Source organism: Primulina eburnea, chromosome 14 (genome assembly GCF_022965805.1).
Source record: "Primulina eburnea isolate SZY01 chromosome 14, ASM2296580v1, whole genome shotgun sequence".
NCBI lineage: Eukaryota > Viridiplantae > Streptophyta > Magnoliopsida > Lamiales > Gesneriaceae > Primulina > Primulina eburnea.
This window is the reverse complement of record NC_133114.1, coordinates 15,075,021-15,093,974: the sequence shown is the minus strand read 5'-3', so window position 1 is coordinate 15,093,974 and position 18,954 is coordinate 15,075,021. Positions and strand designations below refer to the sequence as shown.

General features: G+C 36.2%; 1 protein-coding gene across 2 annotated transcripts; it reads right to left on the bottom strand.

Annotated features, from left to right (window-relative positions):
- Nucleotides 1–1,917: 1,917 nt before the first annotated feature.
- On the bottom strand, nt 1,918–16,283 carry LOC140812293 (pto-interacting protein 1). Of its 2 annotated transcripts, none has more exons than XM_073170525.1 (8): nt 16,089–16,283; nt 15,158–15,259; nt 4,398–4,648; nt 4,187–4,313; nt 3,570–3,843; nt 2,941–3,073; nt 2,745–2,831; nt 1,918–2,283 (listed from the first exon to the last, which is right to left on the bottom strand). In XM_073170525.1, the coding sequence occupies exons 2-8, from the start codon at nt 15,237–15,239 to the stop codon at nt 2,152–2,154; spliced, it is 1,086 nt and encodes a 361-aa protein (XP_073026626.1). In that variant the 5' UTR covers nt 15,240–15,259; nt 16,089–16,283; the 3' UTR covers nt 1,918–2,151. The 2 variants fall into 2 exon arrangements, with proteins under 2 accessions (XP_073026626.1, XP_073026625.1); XM_073170524.1 differs by having other exon boundaries at nt 15,158–15,273; nt 16,089–16,282.
- Between the last annotated feature and the right edge of the window lie 2,671 nt (nt 16,284–18,954).

The following is an 18,954-nucleotide window of genomic DNA, read 5'->3' as shown; positions in this document are numbered from 1 at the left end:
AAATGCTCGGGTTTACATTTAAGAAAAATATTAGAAGTCAAATTAAGTTTATATGATTGTATGAGATAGGCTCGAGTCAATAAAAATAAGAAAAAGTCAAAATTAGGAAGTTCGAGGTCCAAGGGTAAAATGATCATTTTATGTCCCCGGGTAGTATGAAAGTTCTGACAGTGTCCCAAAGAATCATAACGCATGCTGATATTTTAAAATGGTTATGAAGAAAATATGATATATGCAAATACTGTATGATTTTTCTCGAAAAATGCTATTTTACGACTTTTGGAGGAAAGCGATATTTTATGAATAAAAGAAAAGGAAAAAAGATTTTGGAAGATGTGAATTGGCTGTGACAAAAACAAGATATGATTAGAGATATCGTGAGGGAAAAGACCCCAGAGGTAGCCCAACGATCGTATTTTCATATTTGACCACGACCCAATGACAAGAGTTGCTGACGCGCCGCCCTCAGGTACTTGGTGAGCTAAAACTGATCAATCGACAACATGATGATATGATTACAGCTGATCACTTTTAAGGATCAAACTTCACTAAAAAATGATATACGATGATGAAAAGCTTTATGATTTATTATATGATAGATGATTATGAGCTTTTACGCTAGTTTGTTTTATTAAAATATTATTTAAAAGCTGCATGTGCCGGTATATGTATTATTTGTTACATATCTTTAGAATGTCCCGAGTCTTTAGATTCATTAGGTTTGGATGATCGAAGGCGATGATGATTTTGAGAGAGATTCTGGCGCTTGAGTATATCGGGTCCGGCAGTACACTCCCGAAGGACTTTATTTTCCGCATTATATTAAGATTTAAAGTTTGAAGTAAAACATTTTGAGGATTATTTATTTAAAAATATTATGTGTTATTTTGAAGTTTAGTCGTTGGTTTATTTTAAAATTAAAGTACAATTTTGTGGTTGACGATTTATGGATTTTTATGCATTTGAGTTATGAAATATTATTTTTATGTTGGATGGTATTGAGGATAGAAGAAAATGTTTTAAAAAGTATTTATTTCTATTTTTAAAGTTATTAAAAGTAAGGGACGTTTCAAATACATAAAAGTAATTCAGATTCAAATCAATTATCTAATTATCATCTATATATAACACATTTTTTTTTTGAGTGAATCCCATGTGAGACCGTCTCACTTGGATTTTATTGTGTTCCTCGGTCAAGTATTTAATTAAGAAAAGAAAAGTTAAAAACAAAATACCCCGACAGTTAAAATATGGTGGCAGCCGTTTAAGAGGCCAAATTTGTTGTATGCAAAACACGTCCCCAGCCTACCACCACCTACTACGCTCTTTGCAAAAAGTTGAGAGGGACTGTCGCACCCACCGCCCTCCTTGACTTCATTTATAAACTCCATGTATTTGAATAAGTGACAACTATTATTAGAGCAACATTGACTTTAATATTCGTATTGTAATATTTCATAAACCGGTTCAAAATTATTTTCCTAGCACATGGATAGCTGTTTTAATAGACAAAAATAATTCTTAGTTCTACACATGATTAATTCTCCAATTATTTTCAATGTATATATATATATATATATATATATATATATATATATATATATATCATGCCCACGCCCATAAGTTTTTGTCAATAGGATTGTTAGAATAAAAACTTTTGGGCGTGGGCATGCAGCATGCCCATCTTCTAATGACAACGTAGCAGTGGACTTAAAAATTTGGCACAAAAGACGAAGAAGCATAAAAAAGAGACAATGACAATATCCTTGAACATAAAAAAACTACCCATAAGTAGTTCATGTAATATTAGAATCTATACACAGAATCAAGCGCTTATTGTTTTAAGTGCTTATTGAACTTAAAATTAAATAATTTAACTCCTTTCCAAATAAAATACCTTCAAATACCCACAAGCAGTTCATGTAATATTAGAATCTATACACAGAATCAAGTGCTTATTGTTTTAAGCGGATATACAGTCCTTGTGTAGACTTGTTCATTCATAAAATATCATAATTATTAAACCTTGAATACAATTCAATAATCACAACACTGCAGAGACACGTTCCCCTCACCAATGGTACAAGCAATACAAAACTCAGCAAACTACAAGCTACGAGACAATTAATTATTATAATCGAATCGGAGATTTCACAAGCCGGGAGGTTCGGCAGGAGGTCCAGGTCGAGTATTCAACAGTGGCTGGAGGGCTTTCACCACGATGCTCATGTTTGGGCGGAAATCCGCTTCATATTGCACACACAAGGCAGCAACTGCAGCCAGCTGCACATGTTCCACCAATACAAGAATATTATAGTCTTGATTAGATATCAAAGATTATATTCTGATATTGAATTTTATATTAATAAGACTGGTAATCAAAGTACACGCGTTTCCGTGGACCATACGAAAAGAGCCTAAATGTAAGTACGTTATCACGACATGCTCTTACACAATACTTAGTACAGATTATATATAATACAGATTTGATGTTATTTAATTGTTATTCAGCAATAGAAAATCATTTCTACCATACCACTATGAATATGTTTTCACAAAAAGCAAAGACATGAGAATTATGTTTCTAACTAACAGAGATTAACTACCATTTTAACCTTCTTGAGACTGTGTCGTGGATCGCGTTATATTATTTATCACTATATTTTCTAAATTTAAATTTCTCAACATTATCAGTGACCAAATTCATGATGTTCTACTCTGTAGGAAAACAAATGTCGTTTTACCTTTGCAACTGCCTTTGGAGGGTACTCACTATTCAGTCTAGCGTCAACACACTGCTTTACCTTGTCTTCACTGAGTTTTGGTGTGGCCTAATTCAAAATAATTTACAATCCAATCAACAGCAGTGAAAAACATACTTTGAGACAAATGAAAATGATCACATTTGGAAAATAAAAATTAAGAAATGACATGGTTTACCCATGTGACAAGACTCTGCTGCGTCCTCGGCAATGTATGATCAACTGGTTTACGTCCAGTCAAGAGTTCGAGTAGCACCACACCAAAGCTATAAACATCACTCTTTGAACTTAGTTGCCCAGTCATTGCATATCTATCACAAAAATAGAACGATTCAGAGACAATATTGGGAAAAAATCTGAGTTCGATTTCTCACTAGATAAGAAAGTTTAGATATGGTAGAAGTTAGTTATGGACTATTCTATTAGTTAAGCCCGGCATTTTTAAGAGCTTTTTTCTGAAGAAAAAAAAAAAATTATTTTTTATTACAACAATGAAAAAAAGATCTCCTTTACTCTATAGAAAGAAGCTGAAATAGAAATCTAAAAGCCATATGTTTTAGGGTTCCTAAGTTAGGATTTTTAAGTGTTTTCATAAATGTAATGGCCCTCAAACATCACTTTTTTTTATAAAATAAAGCCATTTTTTGAAAGAGAATTTAATCAATGATCAATTATCTTCTGTGTCCAAACAGATATAATTCCTATTATGTTTATTTCCAAAGATTGGAATACGAAGGGTAAAAGCGATATCATGCGTTTAAGAACTTGATATATATTTGTCTAGTAAAAACTTGAAAAAGCGCATACTCAGGAGCGTGATAACCAAAAGTCCCAAGAACGCGAGTTGAATGGAGCCGAGCTGCCATATCGGGGCCTTGATTTGATAAATCAAAATCAGCAATCTTGGCAACGTCATCATCAAACAGTAACACATTGCTGGACTTTATATCACGATGAACTACGTGAGGCTGTGCCTTCTCATGCAAATATTCTAGGCCTTTCGCAGCTCCAACTGCGATTTTGACCCTCTGGGCCCATGACAAAACTGGACCTGGCTGTGCTCCTTTCACGCCTTTTCGTCCTGCATTAACAAGTCAAATAATGAAATGTAAATCGACACAGGTTTGAATCATGTTGCGTTTTACTTTATCTGCAGGCACAAGTCATAGACCAAGAAGCCAAGACACATGATAGGATATTTTTCCACAATAAAAGAACTTATTGGAAAAAAATGAAGAGATATGCAGGAATGTTAGATCAAGCAATGAAAAGGATGATACTTTTGTATCCATCTTCACCTCAATATCAAAATTCTTAGATAGATAGCAAGATGGTCCACAGATGTATTCCAGTCAAAAATTTCAATGCATCAACAATATCAATTGTTACATAATAATTATATCAAATTAAGAAGATGAATTCACCATGGAGAATGTCGTGCAATGAACCATTAGGAGCATACTCATAAGCAAGGACGCGGAGACCACCATCCACACAATAACCAAGTAGCTCAACAACGTTTTCGTGCTTTAGCCTAGAAACCGTAGAAACCTGAAGACACATTAAACAACATAACCTTTCTCGAAACTGCTACCAATGCAGCTATACAAACAAGCACAGTGTTTCATTGGAAACCTGAGCCAAAAATTCTTGGTCCGGCTGTTTGCTAGAGTCTAACTTTTTTATTGCTGCGGCACGTTGGCTTTTCAAGATTCCATAGAACACCCTTCCGTATGATCCTTCACCAATCAAAGAATTTGTACCAAAATTATCTGTAACGTCCTTTAGTTCATCAACTGAAATGGCAGGGATGGAAATGGGCGGCACGTTAATGGTTTGTCTCTCTTTTTGTGCTACTTCTGTGGCACGATACGCTGCAGGGTTTCCTGCAGAAAATCGTAAATGAATCATCATAAATCGAATATCTTAAATGATTAATCAAGAAATACAGCCACAGGTGAGCATGAGGATTCACCATCAGAAAAAAATATGATGAACTCCACATCACAATAACAATTCAGATGAATTCAAAAGACAATAAAATAAAGTAAAATCCTATATTAATTTGCAAGTATCAAAGTTGTCAAGTTCGTCTTCTTCGTCCTTTTATGTTTGTACATTGAGATAAATGATAAGAAGGTGAAGTAACAGAATAGCAAATTACTAAATTATATCAACTATTGATGCGGTCATGGATGAGCCTCGAAGTGAGCAAGCTCTTAAGAAATGATGAGATCCGTTAGAGTTGTCAGAAGGACTAAAAATGAAACGACGAAGCAAGAAATTTAAGGAAACTCTTCAAGGACTCACGTTGATCTAACAAGTGCCTACTAACATGTCGTCAAGGTTCAAAGGGTTCGGAGAGCATGACAACAAAGTTGGAGTTCATTGCAACATTATTCAAGTACTAAAGGACCAAGAAGACATCAGTGACTGCACACCCGCGAGTTCCCAGCACGCAGCCGCGTGCGCGTGCAACAATAGTGCACATGGGACAGCAACAGGCACGCACCAGCGCCCCAAAGTCGTGTAAACGAGCGCAACCACCTGTCCGAATTGAGAATTTCAGTAGATGTCGCGCGACGTGCATAAAAGATTTATTTTCCTATTTTAGTGTTCTAATTCATTAAGAAACATTGGATTGTTATCTTTGTGAGTTCTGAAACATGTAAAATCGAAATTTTGACACAATAATTGAAGATTGATATATTTTGTGAGTTTTCCTCTCAAACCTTGGTTTTGTTCTTGCAAAAATCTAATTTATCAAAATTTAATCAATGTGGCGTTTGTCCATCGTTCTTCACGCGAATTGCCTATGACAAGTTCTTTGAAGGTTCATTTGAATTCGATTGTTTCTTTCATGTTATTTGTTACTAAACCGCGTAATTTAGGGGTGAATATCACTTGTTACTTGTTTAAAAAATCGAGATAAAACTACCAGAATTCTTTTCTCCTTTATTGAATTGAGGGCACGATTACATCGTGTTTGCTTTTCAAGCGTACAATAATTCATATCATTTGGTACCAAAGGTTAGGTTCCTTTTGATTCAAGTTATTTTATTTTTATTTATCGATTAGTTCTTCGTTCTTTTGGTTCGCATTCTTTGTTTATTGTGTTGCAAGATTTCTATTAAGAATCTTGTCTATTGTTTTCATGTGTTCGTGAATCTAGCAATTCTCGAATTTTCTTAAGTCATTCTTCATTATTTCTTGTAGCACAAGTTTCATCGTTTCTTGTCGTTTAAGTATTGCCAAAAAATGTTTCGATAAAAAAATAGAAGATCGAATTATACAAAAAAAAATTTCGATAGAAAAAATAGATCGAATTCTCAAAAACAAAAAAAAAAGATGAAAGAAAAACAGTGTTTTAAAATTTTAGTGCTTATATTTTAACATTGAAAATTTTCTTGTCTTTAGTGTTAAGTCATATTCAAGTTCTTGGGAAAGATCTTCAAATTTATTGGTCTTGTGCAGTCCAAGTGAGACAGTTGCAAGTGTTTGAAATTTTGAACTTGTAAATTTGATACACACAAGCTATAAAACTTAAGCATACCTTTAGACAGGATTTTCAAACTTGAGTGAAATACTTAAGCGCGAGTTTTCTTCCTTGGAATGACGTGTGAGATATTTGTGGAAAGGATAAAAAAAAGGAGAGCGAGTCATTTTTGTTTGGAGTTACTGTGATGATTTGGGTGAGGAATATTTTAGTTACTTCTACTAGTATTTCTTGTAGGTACAATGTCGGGAAGAATAATTGAGAAGGAAGTTTCCAAGGTTTGGACGAAGGTGTTTGGTCACATCACTAGGATGATGAGGGCCGAATTAGAGCCACTACACGAGAGAAAGAGTATCCTGGACGTTAGTACTAGTGGGAGTAAATCTACCTCTAAAAATGTAGGAAGAGCAGAAGCCGATGATGAATATGATATGGAAGGTGAATATGAGAGTCAAAATGAGAATTGGGGAAGGAACGGACGTGACCGAAGATTTAGGAGAGGTAAAAGAGAGGCTGTGCGTTGGAGGTACAACAATGGGGCAGAGAAGATGGTAACATAGGTGGCATTAAGGTGAAAATCCCGTAGTTTCATGGTACATCTGATCCAGAAGCTTACTTAGAGTGGGAAAGAGGGTAGAGTTTGTGTTCGGACTATCACCACTACTACGAACTCAAAAAAATTAGGTTGACGGTGGTTGAATTCTTAGATTACGCTTTTATTTGGTGGGATTAACTTGTGACTACCAGAAGAAGGTACAACGAGAGACCTATCGAGACACGAGATGAGATGAAGAGGGTCATGAGAAAGAGATTTGTGCCCCACCATTACTAGCGTGAGATGTTCAAGAGGCTACAAAGCTTAAAACAGGGTACTAAAAGTGTCGAGGATTACCATAAGAGTTGGAAGTAGTCATGATTAGAACCAACATAGAGGAGGACGGCGAAGCTACAATGGCTCGATTTTTCTGTGGTTTGAATAAGGATTCAAAACCAAGTGGAGCTTAGACACTACTAGGATTCAGACGAGATGGTGCAAATGGCGATCATAGTAGAGCAACAACTCAAGAGGAGAGGAGTTGGCCGCATCAATCAAGTGGGAAGTTCATCATCTTCTCGGTCTCCCAACGTTGCAAAACTTGAAGAAAGCAAGATGCTGACCAAGCCCAAGTTCAAACCCAAGCAAGAAACACCTAAGCAAGGAGTGCAAGGTAAATCTGAAACTCCTCCTAATCGTTCTAGAGATATTAAAGTTTTAAGTGTCTAGGACTTGGTTATCTTGCTAGCGAATGTCCAAACAAGAGAGTTAAGACAAATGTTTATAGAGAGATTGAATCTGGAAGTGAGGAGGATATCAAGGGTGATGATGATGAGATGCCCAAGTTAAAGGGATATGAGGCTGTTGTAGTGAAGCGCTTGTAACTAGACGAATCATGAGCACACAGTTTAAGGAGGAAGAGAATAACCAAAGGGAGAATTTTTTCCATACTAGATGTTTTGTGAATGAGAAGGTTTGCAATTTATCATAGATGGAGGAAGATGTATCAATGCGACTAGTTGTGAACTTGTGGAGAAGTTGGATTTGCCCACATTGAAGCATTCTCAACCATATATTTTAGTGCGGTTGAATGATTGTGCGGAAGTGAAAGTGAATAATCAAGTTTTGGTTTTTTTTCAATTAGAAAGTACGAGGATGAAGTGTTGTGTGATGTTGTACCAATGCATGCCTGACATATTTTATTGGGAAGGGTGACAATATGATAGGAGAGTGGTACATGATTGATTAAAAAATAGGTACTCATTTACTCTGAAGAAAGAACATGCTACACTTTTTCAATTGTCTCCAAATCAAGTGTTGGGGGATCAAATAAAGAAAATGAAAAAAAAGATGGCCGAAAAAAAAAGTGAGGTGGCTATAGAGAGGAAAGAAAATGAGAGGAAAAATACCAAGAAAAATACTTGTATGACCCGAAAAAGTGAGCTGAAACAAATCCTGCGGACACTTGATCCACTTGTGTTAATTATTTATAAAGAGGTTGTCCTAAACACAAGTGACATAGCCCCATCACTTCTGAGCATTGTAATTTTCCTTTTGCAAGATTTTGATGATGTATTTCAAGAAGAGCTACCGCAAGGACTACTACTGTAACGTCCGAAAAACCAACCTACATAGACCACATGCATGCAAATTATTTGAATTGCTTAATTGTTTTATTTAATTAATACTTACTTGATGCATATTATGTGATTAAAGGTATGATTGAGTGATTAAATGATTATGTCATGATTTCATGAAATTGAAGGATTTTATCCTAATATTCAATAATACGATGGGGAAAGGAGACAGGACAACAAAGACAAGAATAAATATTGTTCACTAAATATTTTCAAGGTTTCTTAATATGATTAAAAATGATTAAATTTTTCTAAAAATTTTAGAGTTCGAATTATTTTACGAGACGAGCTCGATTTTACCGGAAAGCCGGTTTTAGGCAAACGAGGAGTTTTTAAAAGATCAAAAATATTATTTTTGGAAACTAATTTTTATAAACTTTTACTATACAACTAAATAAGAGCTATTGGGCTCAATTTAACTAAATTGAGTGGGCCCAATTGCTCCTATACTTGGAAGCCCAAAACATAAGCCCATTATCATGTAAAATTAAATCTATAAAAATGCAATCCTAGATCTTTTGAGAGCTTGTATCAGCCAAAATTTCACACACTTGCACACACAAAATTCGAAAAATCTTCAAGGAGGAAAAGCTAGGGTTCTTCATCGCCCGTTCGTCCTTCCTCGCCTACGATCACGTATTTGAACGTTTTAAACGCAAAGGCACGTTACTAAACTCTTTTGAAGCATCATTCAAATCATAATATGCATGTATTAATCTTTATGCATGAAAAACATATGTGTTCGATTATTTTCACGGTAGAACGTTTATTTTCAAAAATATGGCGATTTTACGCTTGTTTACAAAATGCTATGATTCTTAAGGACACGATGCCGTTAGGAGATGTTTTAGGGACGGGAAAAGAGTCGTTAAGGATCAAATACATGCTGGAATTGAAGGAGGGAAGGGATTGAAATCGCCTAGGGTTTCTAAGAAGCCACACGCATGCATGGCTTCAAAGGGGTGCGGCTATGAGCGTGGAGGCTGAGGGCTCGGCCAAGGCTGGTTGGAGGCTTGGCCAGAGTCGTGTACTGGAACTAGGAAGGGTCCTAGGGTGGCTAGGGCTCGAGGGAAGCAGCTGGGGAAGAGTGCTAGTGAAGTAGGACATTTCCCGTGCACGCATGTGCAACCTGCGGCGGAAAAGGGCTCCTAGCTGTCTTGGGGGCGAGCTAGCCGGTCCAGTAGAGTCTAGGGATGGCTAGGGTGTGCTGGACTCGGTGGCTGCTGAGGTGGTAGAGTCCTAGTAAGGCTAGGACACTAGAAGCGCATAGGGAGGGGCTCGCGCGGCGGTTTTTGTTGCAGCGGCTGCGGCGCTGGTTCAAGGGCTTGGGCTGGGTTCGGTTGAGTCTGAGCATGGTTCAGGGTTGGTGAGGGTCAGTCGGGTTCGGTGGTTAAGTAGCTGCAAGCTCCCTATGATGGTTAGGAGTCCTAAGAAGATCAGGAAGCCTCGGTACAGCTAGTGGTCTATGTGCAGGGAGTTTTGGCATGATTAGGGGATGGTTCCACGTGTCGGGGCTGGTCAGTAGGGTCCCTAGATGGGTTGGCTATAGTTTGGCTCAAGGTGGCTCGGACGTGGCTCGAAAAAACTAGGAGTTGGCTCGGTGGGTTTATGCAAGGGTCAAATTTCGAATTTAAGGGGATAAGTTTCAAACCATGGGTCCTCGGGGGTGGTTCATGGCTCACAAGGGCAGCTTAGATAATAAAAAGTTTATGATTAAAATTTGGGAAAAAAATAATAAAGTTTGAATAATAAAGTTTGAATTAATTCGGGAATTAAACGTCTCACGAATAATTGAATAGGAAATTAAACCGAAACCCATGAACTTGAGCTAAATAAAATTATAAAAAAAATATTAGATTTAAGCTTGATTAATTATTTGGGATACGCTCGTGTCATTAAAAATAAGAAAAAATCAAAATCGAGAAATATTACGCCTAGGGGCAAAACGGTCATTTTACACTTGGGTAATACGTAAAAAGTTGGTAGCGTCTCGAACGGTCATAACGCATGTTAAATGACATAAAATGATGATTTTTATGAAAATACGACATTTTATTATCTATGGTAAAGCTGTGCAATTTTTATTGTTAAAAATGTTATTTTTGAAAGTCATGATATTTTGTACTTTAAAAAAAGAAAAGGAAAAAATATTTGAGGGATGTGAATTGACTGTGACAAAGGATAGAGAATATGTGGGGGATCCGTTTTAAGAAGGAACAGTTAACTTATTTTATGGGAATGTCGTGAAAGAAAAGACCTCAGAAGGAGCCCGTTTACGGGAAAAGATCCCAGAGAGAGCCCGACGATCTTATTTTCATGGCGGTGTATGCCCGTCCCCATGGGGCCATGTGGAGCTGAAGACTAATCAGTCGACCAGAGGATAAAATGCTAGTCACTTTCAAGGATCAAACTTCACTCAAAATGATAAAGGATTGAAAGCCTTACGATTAAATGATTTTACGATTTACGATCTATTTATGCATAAAAGCTATTTTAAATAAAAGTATGATTTTTAATGCTTGTGATTGTATATGTATTATTTGTTACTCATGTTTAGAACGAGCTGAGTCATTAGACTCACTAGGTTTGAATGTTGCAGGATTTGATGATATGAGGAGGCGCTGACGCTTGAGTGGATCGAGTGCGGCATTACACACCCGAGGAACATTTATTTTGCACATTAGCTTGTTTGATAAAAGATTTAAAATCTTATTGTTAATTATTTTATTAGAGACATTTTATTCTTTATTTGTAGTTGATCTTTTTAAAGGTCGACGTAGGATTTTCGGTTAGTTAACTATTTAGGATTTTTATGCACTTGAGATTTCAAATGTTAAAATATTATGATTTATGGAAATGTTAAGTTATTTTAAATTAGTAATTTTCGAGTTTCTGATTTATATAAAAAAAAAAGTAGCAGACGTTTCAACTACCATGGAGAGGAATTGAACATTAAATTGGTTTGGTGCCCAGAATTGCCTTGCCAAACCGACCAGCATATAGGAGCAATCCGCAAGAGTCTAAGCTTCAGCGGCAGGTAAGTGGACTTTTAGATAGAGGGTTTGTGTGTAAGTCTATGTCTCCCAGTGTTGTACTTTTTTTATTAGTTCTTAAGAAGGATGGTTCATGGTGTATGTGTGTTGACTGGAAGATAATTAATAACATAATCATCAAGTATAGACACCTCATACCTAGATTAGATAAAATGTTAAATGAGTTGTATGGTGCAAGCATTTTTAGAAAACTGATCTTAAAAGTGGTTATCATCAGATTAGGATGAGAGAGGACGATGAATGGAAGAGTGTGTTTAAAACAAAGTATGGGTTGTACGAATAATTAGTCATCACACCTTTTGGACAAACCAATGCTCCATGCACTTTTATGAAACTAATGAACCACGTTTTGCGTGCACATATAGGAAACTTTGTTGTTGTATACTTTGATGATATCCTAATGTATAGAAAGAATTTAGATGAACATTTTGAACATTTAAAACTTGTATTAATAACACTTAGAGCTGAAAAATTATACGAAGTGTGATTTTTGTACAAGCAAACTTGTTTTTGGCTTTGTTGTTAGTTCACAAGATATACAAGTGAATGAGGACAAGGTAAGTTTTATTCGAGATTGGCCAACACCTACTACTATTAATCAATTTCGAAGTTTCTGGTCTTGCAAGATTCTACAGGAGGTTTGTAAAAGATTTTAGCATGTTGGCAGCACCGATGACAGGTGATTAAGAAGAACATCTCATTCCATTGAGGCAAAGAGCAAGAGAAATCTTTTAATGATATCAAGCAAATATTAATTAATGTTCATTTACTTTTTTTGCCTAATTTCGCTAATACTTTTGAAATTGAATGTGATGCATCTGATGTAGGTATTGGAGGAGTTTTGATGCAAGGAGGACGTTCTGTTGCATACTTTCGTGAGAAGCTGAATGGAGCAGCGTTGAACTACCCACCTATGAGAAAGAGTTATATGCTCTGGTGAGATCCCTTTAGACGTGGCAACACTACCTTAGGCCTAAAGAATTTGTGATCCGTGATCGTGAATCTCTAAAACACCTTAAGAGGCATCAAAAGTTTAACAAGAGACATGTCGAGTAGTTAGCATTCATTGAAACATTCTCTTACCTGATCAAATACAAACAAGATAAGGAAAATATAGTGGCCGATACATTATCATGAAGGTGCGTACTATTTTCTACCTCGGATTCGAAAATATCTGGGTTTGAGCATGTTAATGCATTGTATCTTTCAGATGAAGATTTCATGAAATTTTCGAAAAATGTATGCATGGTTCACATGATAAATTTTACTTGGATAATGTTTTCTTGTTTAGAGAACAAAGATTATGCATCCCTAGAACGTCTATCCGTGAATAGTTCGTTAGGGAAACGCATGGTAGGGGTTTAATGGGACACTTTGGTGTGGCTAAAACATTGAATGTATTGCATGAACACTTTTATTGGCCACATATGAAGCATGATGTAGAGTGTACTTGTGAGAAGTGCATAACTTTTAGACAAGCTAAATCTAGAACACAACCACACGGGTTATATACTCCACTTCCTGTTCCTAATAAAATTGGATTGACAAATCTATGGATTTTGTTTTGGGGTTGCCTAGGATTAAGAAAGGAATAGATTCTATATTTGTTGTTGTTAATAGGTTTTCTAAGATGACACATTTCAATGTTTGTCATAAAACCGACGATGCATCTAATATCACGGACTTGTTCTTAGAGAAGTTGTTAGGTTGCATGGTATGCTTAGGATGATTTTCTCTGATCTTGATGCTAAGTTCTTGAGTTATTTCTGGAAAACTTTATGGGCTCAATTTGGCACTAAATCACTATTTTCTACAGCTTGTCATCCTCAAACGGAAGTCGTTAATAGGACTTTAGGGACTTTTTAACGTACCATAATCAAAAAGAATTTAAACTGGGAAGAGCGTATGCTTTTATCGAGCTACTACAAATTATTCGCTTTTTGAAATCGTTTATGTATTTAACTCATTAACTCCTATAGACCTATTATCTTTGCCTATGAGTGAAAGATTAAACACATAGTTTTCAAAAACGAGCGCCTCTCGCCTTTAGGTGATGACTCTGCGCCTGGGGTCATCCCAAGCGTAGCGATTCAATAAGGCGAGCTCAGGCTCTTGCCGGGACTAGCCTTGGAAGTTCACTTAGGTGCTTTTGGATGAATTTTTTAATTACTTGTTTTAGACAAATAATCCAAACCCTAGCAACCCAACGCCCCAACAACAGAATCAGAATAAGAGAGTTATGAACAGAACAACGAGGTGAGGGCATCTACATCCAAAACAACCAGAAAAAGACCGATTTTGGACGAAGAGGAAGAAGAAATTGATGTTGATCAAGAAAATGATGAAGTCTAAGAAGAATACAAGTCTGAAAGTTCTAAGGACTCTGACGATTCGATAAAAAAAAATTAATTTTATTTGAATGATTGAAGAATTTTAATCATATTACTAATTACTATGAATTTATTAATTATTTTTTTTTTGTATGACACTGTGACTTAATTATTTCATATTTTAATATATTTATTCAAAGATAAATATATTTTTAAAAAAAAATTTAAAAATGTGGGTCTTGCTTCGGTAAGACGCACGCCTCAGGCTTTCTGGCCGTTGTGAGCCTCGGTGCGCCTTGCGTCGTTGACATATATGGTTAAACATGGATGATTAGAAAAAGACGAAGTTTGTTTGAGGTTTGCACGAGAGAGCAAAGGCCAACACTGAGAAAAAGAACTTGCAATACACGAAACAAGCCAATATGGGGAAGAAGAAGGTGACTTTCAAACTGGGAGACTGGGTGTGGTTGCACTTGAGGAAGGAGAGATTCCATAAAAGCGGCGTTCAAAACTCTAATTCAAACTTGTCAAAGTTTAATCTTTGTGGCATTTGCCGATCGTTCTTCACGCGAATTGTTAGAGACGAGTTCTTTAAAGGTTCACTGGAATTCAATTGTTTCTTTTGTGTTATTTGTAACTAAACCGCGTAGTTTAGGGGCAAAGATCAAGACAAAACTTCTTTTATTGTTTATTACATTGAGGGCGTGATTGCATCAAGTCGTGTTTGTTTTTCATGCGTACAAGAATTCATATCAACTATTAACATGATAAGATTTATTCCATGGACATAGATATGAGGACAAGGGCATGGTAACAAGGGAGCCACCAATAATTTTAAAATATGCACTATATGTTTGGTTCAACCACGGAGATTTGTCAACTCTGATATATCCGTACATACTTTCAAATGTAGTACTAAAATCTTTTTATATTTGTTTTTCCTTTAAAATTTCTAAATATTTTTACAAGACACAATGAACTTTTAGACATTTAATAATGACTAACACCTTGTTAGACGCATTTAAATTGCAGTCTTTCACCATAATGTATGTAATATCCTCACTTTTCCTTTTATTTGAATTTCTGAATATTTTTGTAGGATCTCATTTAAAAATTAAGCATGGCAGGTATGCATCAACTATGTGTATCCGATAAGTATAGGATGGGAGTATCCATGCACTGTAAGAGTTAAGATTTCAATTGAGAATCCGACTAAATTAATTAAATGGAAAAAAAATTAGCTCCATCCAGCAAAGATTTCTCCCATTCATCCAATCTATAGAAGGTAAATTTGGCAATTATTTATAAAATCTTATAAACAGAACATAAAATGAGAAACCTCACCTGCTGAATGGGTTGTCCTGTATGGCCCATTATCAGCGGCTTTATGCATCTCATCTTCCTCACAACAGCCGAAACAGCTCATTATTTTCACTTCTAAAGAACCTGGATTAGAAAATCTGGATAAGAGAAGCATGAGAGTTGTAAGGGCAAGGGAACAGAATATCAATGAGGAAAAGCAACATTGCAATCATTTGTATCATTCATTATGTCCGTAAATTATCACATTGGTCCTCACTTAAGAACAGAAAACTGAAAAAAAAATAAAAATCTTCCACAAGAAATTACATTCTCTCCATGAACTTAAATCAATGTAGTTGTTCAATCAATGTTCCTTTCATCATAACCAACGCAATCTACTAAATTATAAAGAAATTTTTCCAGTAGCTAGAAGGCATTTCTTTTTTCAAACAAAGTTTCACTTTCAAGCTATTATTCATCCATATCGAGTGTCAAAACCAAGTCCGAGATCCTTCGAATTTTACAGCTCGATAAAAGGCACTGTAACGGAATTCTTTTCATGTCTCAGAAACAGCGAAGCACTCTGCTTGTAGTTCAGCTAAAAGAAACTTAGCAAAATTGATCATTTACTCAATTGATAACAACTCAAGAATCAGCTCAACAATTTACCAATTTGCGGAGAATAATTAAATCGTGGAAGCAATTTACACTGTCAAAATACAAGCACATCATATACTGGCCCCAAGTTCCAGTAAAAGTGGAACCTTAATCAGATCCACCATTTTTCAGCTACCCTAGAAGGAAACTAAGATTTCCGTGCTAAAATCGCTTCTAACTCACGCAAATGGCAAATTAAATCATCCCAAATCCCATGATTTGAATAACACAAGCCAAGGAGGATAAAGACAAAGTTTAGACTAAGAATAATAATTCAAAAAGATTATTCAAAATCCAATCTTTCCCGGTTAATTACCTTGTAAACGCGGAAATCGAGAAACCCACAACCAAAAAAGGATCAAAACAGGCAAAATCTTCTTGTGGAAGCAATGAGCAAGAGAACCCACAACTTCAAACAGCACAACAAATGCAGTCCGACTCTCACCTGTATCAACAAGAACCGTTTCGATTCTTCTTGTTTATTACGTGTATGTGTGTATATTATATATTTATTTTGTAAAATTTAAATAAAATAAATAACTACGTTGACTGATGATAAAACATCGAAGGCTATTTTCGTATGACAGCTACTGGGATATATATATATATATATATATATATATACATATATATGTATGTATATGTAACATGTTTTTCTTAACACCGTAATTTGGAAGCAGTAGCTGAGGTAGACGGCCAAAGGTCGGGTTAATCGGAACCACGAGCCAAGTAACTGGGTCAACAGAGTTTACCCTGAACCACGCACTCTAGAGTAGTTCGGTTATGATTTACGGGCATAAAACCCGTCAACCCGCAGGGTTGGATAGGACCCTGACCGGCAGATCGATTGTTGCATTTTTATTTTTTACGAAATTTATTCTATAATAGCCCCACTCCCTTCATTTTCACACAAATTTCTCTTTCTTGATTGTCAAAATATCAAATCTCGATTATTGATTTATTGTCGATTGTGATTTTCCTTCATTCAATGTCGATCACTAAGATATTGATTTTTCCTATAAGAAACATCAAGAACGTGAACAAGAGGCTTAACAAAAACGTCATCATTAAATTCAATAAAGTATGTGTAAGGTCGAGAAATTTAATTCACGTAACCTGGATACATGCAATCAAAGATTTTTATTTAATTATGTGTTTAATTATTTTTATGCATTATTATTACATGATAGAATTTCTTTCATGAAATTTTAAATATTCATGCATTAGGGTTTCTAGATGTATTTCGCGCTCAAACGAGGAACGAAGACCGGGAATTATCAAGAAAATTATTTTTATTACATGATTATTTTTTATTAATTAATATAAGATGTTTTAAATGTATTTTTCAAGAAATGGGTTTTGTTGGGTATTTTTACCCGCTAGAGCATATTTTTCAGCGATACGCAAATTTTATCGAAACAAAAGACTTTTTGATGTTTTGGATAATATTTTCAAAAACTTACCAAAATGAAATATTTTTCGGGTGTATATTTGGACTTGATGAGCCTATTTTTGAGCTTATTGGACTCAAAATTCTCTTAATCTTTTTTAAATTAAAGTTAGGACCCATTAACTTAATTTGTATCTATTTAAATAATACCTAATCACCCACTAAACCTAAATCTAAACTCCATCAGCCGACACCCCCTCCAATAAGCTCATTGCCCTCGGTTTCAACACCTCCCTCGGGAGAAAGCTTTGGCCATATCATTTTCTTGCAAGATAAATTTATCCGGCGCTTCCCCAATATTCGTTCTTCGACGTTCTTGTGTAGGATCCCTCAAGGCACGCCATTTACTTTCGTTTCTGCATCACATACGTTTTATACATGCTGTTAAATGTATCTTTGTGTGTGAAAGTCTCGATCCAACATCATGCATGGAGATCGCACGGTTTGGTTGCAAGTTCTTTCATTTTTCTTATCAACCACTCAGGCTTTTCTTGTTTAGTTGCAAAGGGCTGCCGTGTTCTGCTGATAAGGGCCATTGTGAAGAGGTTTATTGCTATCATGTAGGCTGGAGTCGCGATCTTTCCTTGGTGGTGAGAAGAGCCGATGGTTTTGTGGGTTGGGTTGGGGTTTTTGGTGACCAAGGGTGAGGAAGTGAGAGATACGGCCTAGGGGTTGAGAAGGCCATGCAAGGGGATGTTTGGGGCTGTGATGCAGACCCTGTAGAGTCCAAATCGTGAACCATAGTGGCTGGACGAGGCTTTCTAAGGCTAGGTTAGGATCGAAGGCTTGAGAGCTTGTGTGCGTGTGGAGGTGCTTCGGTGGGAGCTAGCATTCGGGCGTGTTGGTTGCGGTGCATGGGGCTATAGGCCTGGTTCAAATAGGTCTAGTAGGGTCTGGTCAAGGGCTAGGAGTGGCTGGTCTTCGGCTGGTCCTAGATGGTTTGGGTTAGGAAAGCTAAAATGCGAGTTGGGTGCACTAGAGTTCCGGTTGACGACTTGCTGGATTTTTCCAGCAGCCGTTCAAAGATTATTTAGATTGTCTAAGGGTCTGTTTTGAGGTTTTTAGGACCTTTTAGATGTTTTTAAGGTGTGGTAAAAATTTGGGAGAAATTTGGTTAAGTTTTGGTTCAATTCGGATTAAAACCGAGATCCCACTCCAAGTTTTAAAACAATTCGGTTAAGTTTTGTATTGAGCTCGAGTTAACATCTAAGAAATACTTAAAAATGTTTTGGAATGTTTCAAGGAGTTTGTTAAGCTTCGGGTCAAATTTTAGAGGTCCAGGGGTAAAATTGTGACTTTGGGTTTCCAGAGGCAAAATGGTCATTTTGCACCCGAGGTGAGATTTTGGTCCTGGCTGTAGTGACCCGTTCCAGAATCACCTACTAGTTGAGAACTAAGCATGCAATAACTTAATTAATAAAAATCAGAGATAACAGCAGAAATATGGTTAACAACAATAGTTTATACAACCCAATCGAAATCCAAAATACTCAACTAACTGAAAGTATCTGCTACAATCATATCAAATCAAATGGAAAACACTGAAAACTAAACCAACCAGCTACTCAATGTCCTCCTCCTGCTCCTCCTGAGCCATCCAACCTGAGGCCTGCCCCGTGGAAATGGGGTGTCCAAGATAAACAAAACCGAGGACGTGAGCGATAAGAACGCCCAGTACAAAAGCATGAGTATACAAACCTATATGAATTGCACATGCTATGATATGATACCA

Bases quoted from the DNA above. Each gene is read 5' to 3' on its own strand.
- LOC140812293 (XM_073170525.1), bottom strand. From the start codon at position 15,239: ATGAGCTGTTTCGGCTGTTGTGAGGAAGATGAGATGCATAAAGCCGCT. The intron at 4,314-4,397 runs GTTTCCAATGAA...ATGTGTCTTCAG, and splicing joins ACCAAGAATTTTTGGCTCAG to GTTTCTACGGTTTCTAGGCT. The intron at 2,284-2,744 runs GTAAAACGACAT...GAACATGTGCAG, and splicing joins CTCCAAAGGCAGTTGCAAAG to CTGGCTGCAGTTGCTGCCTT.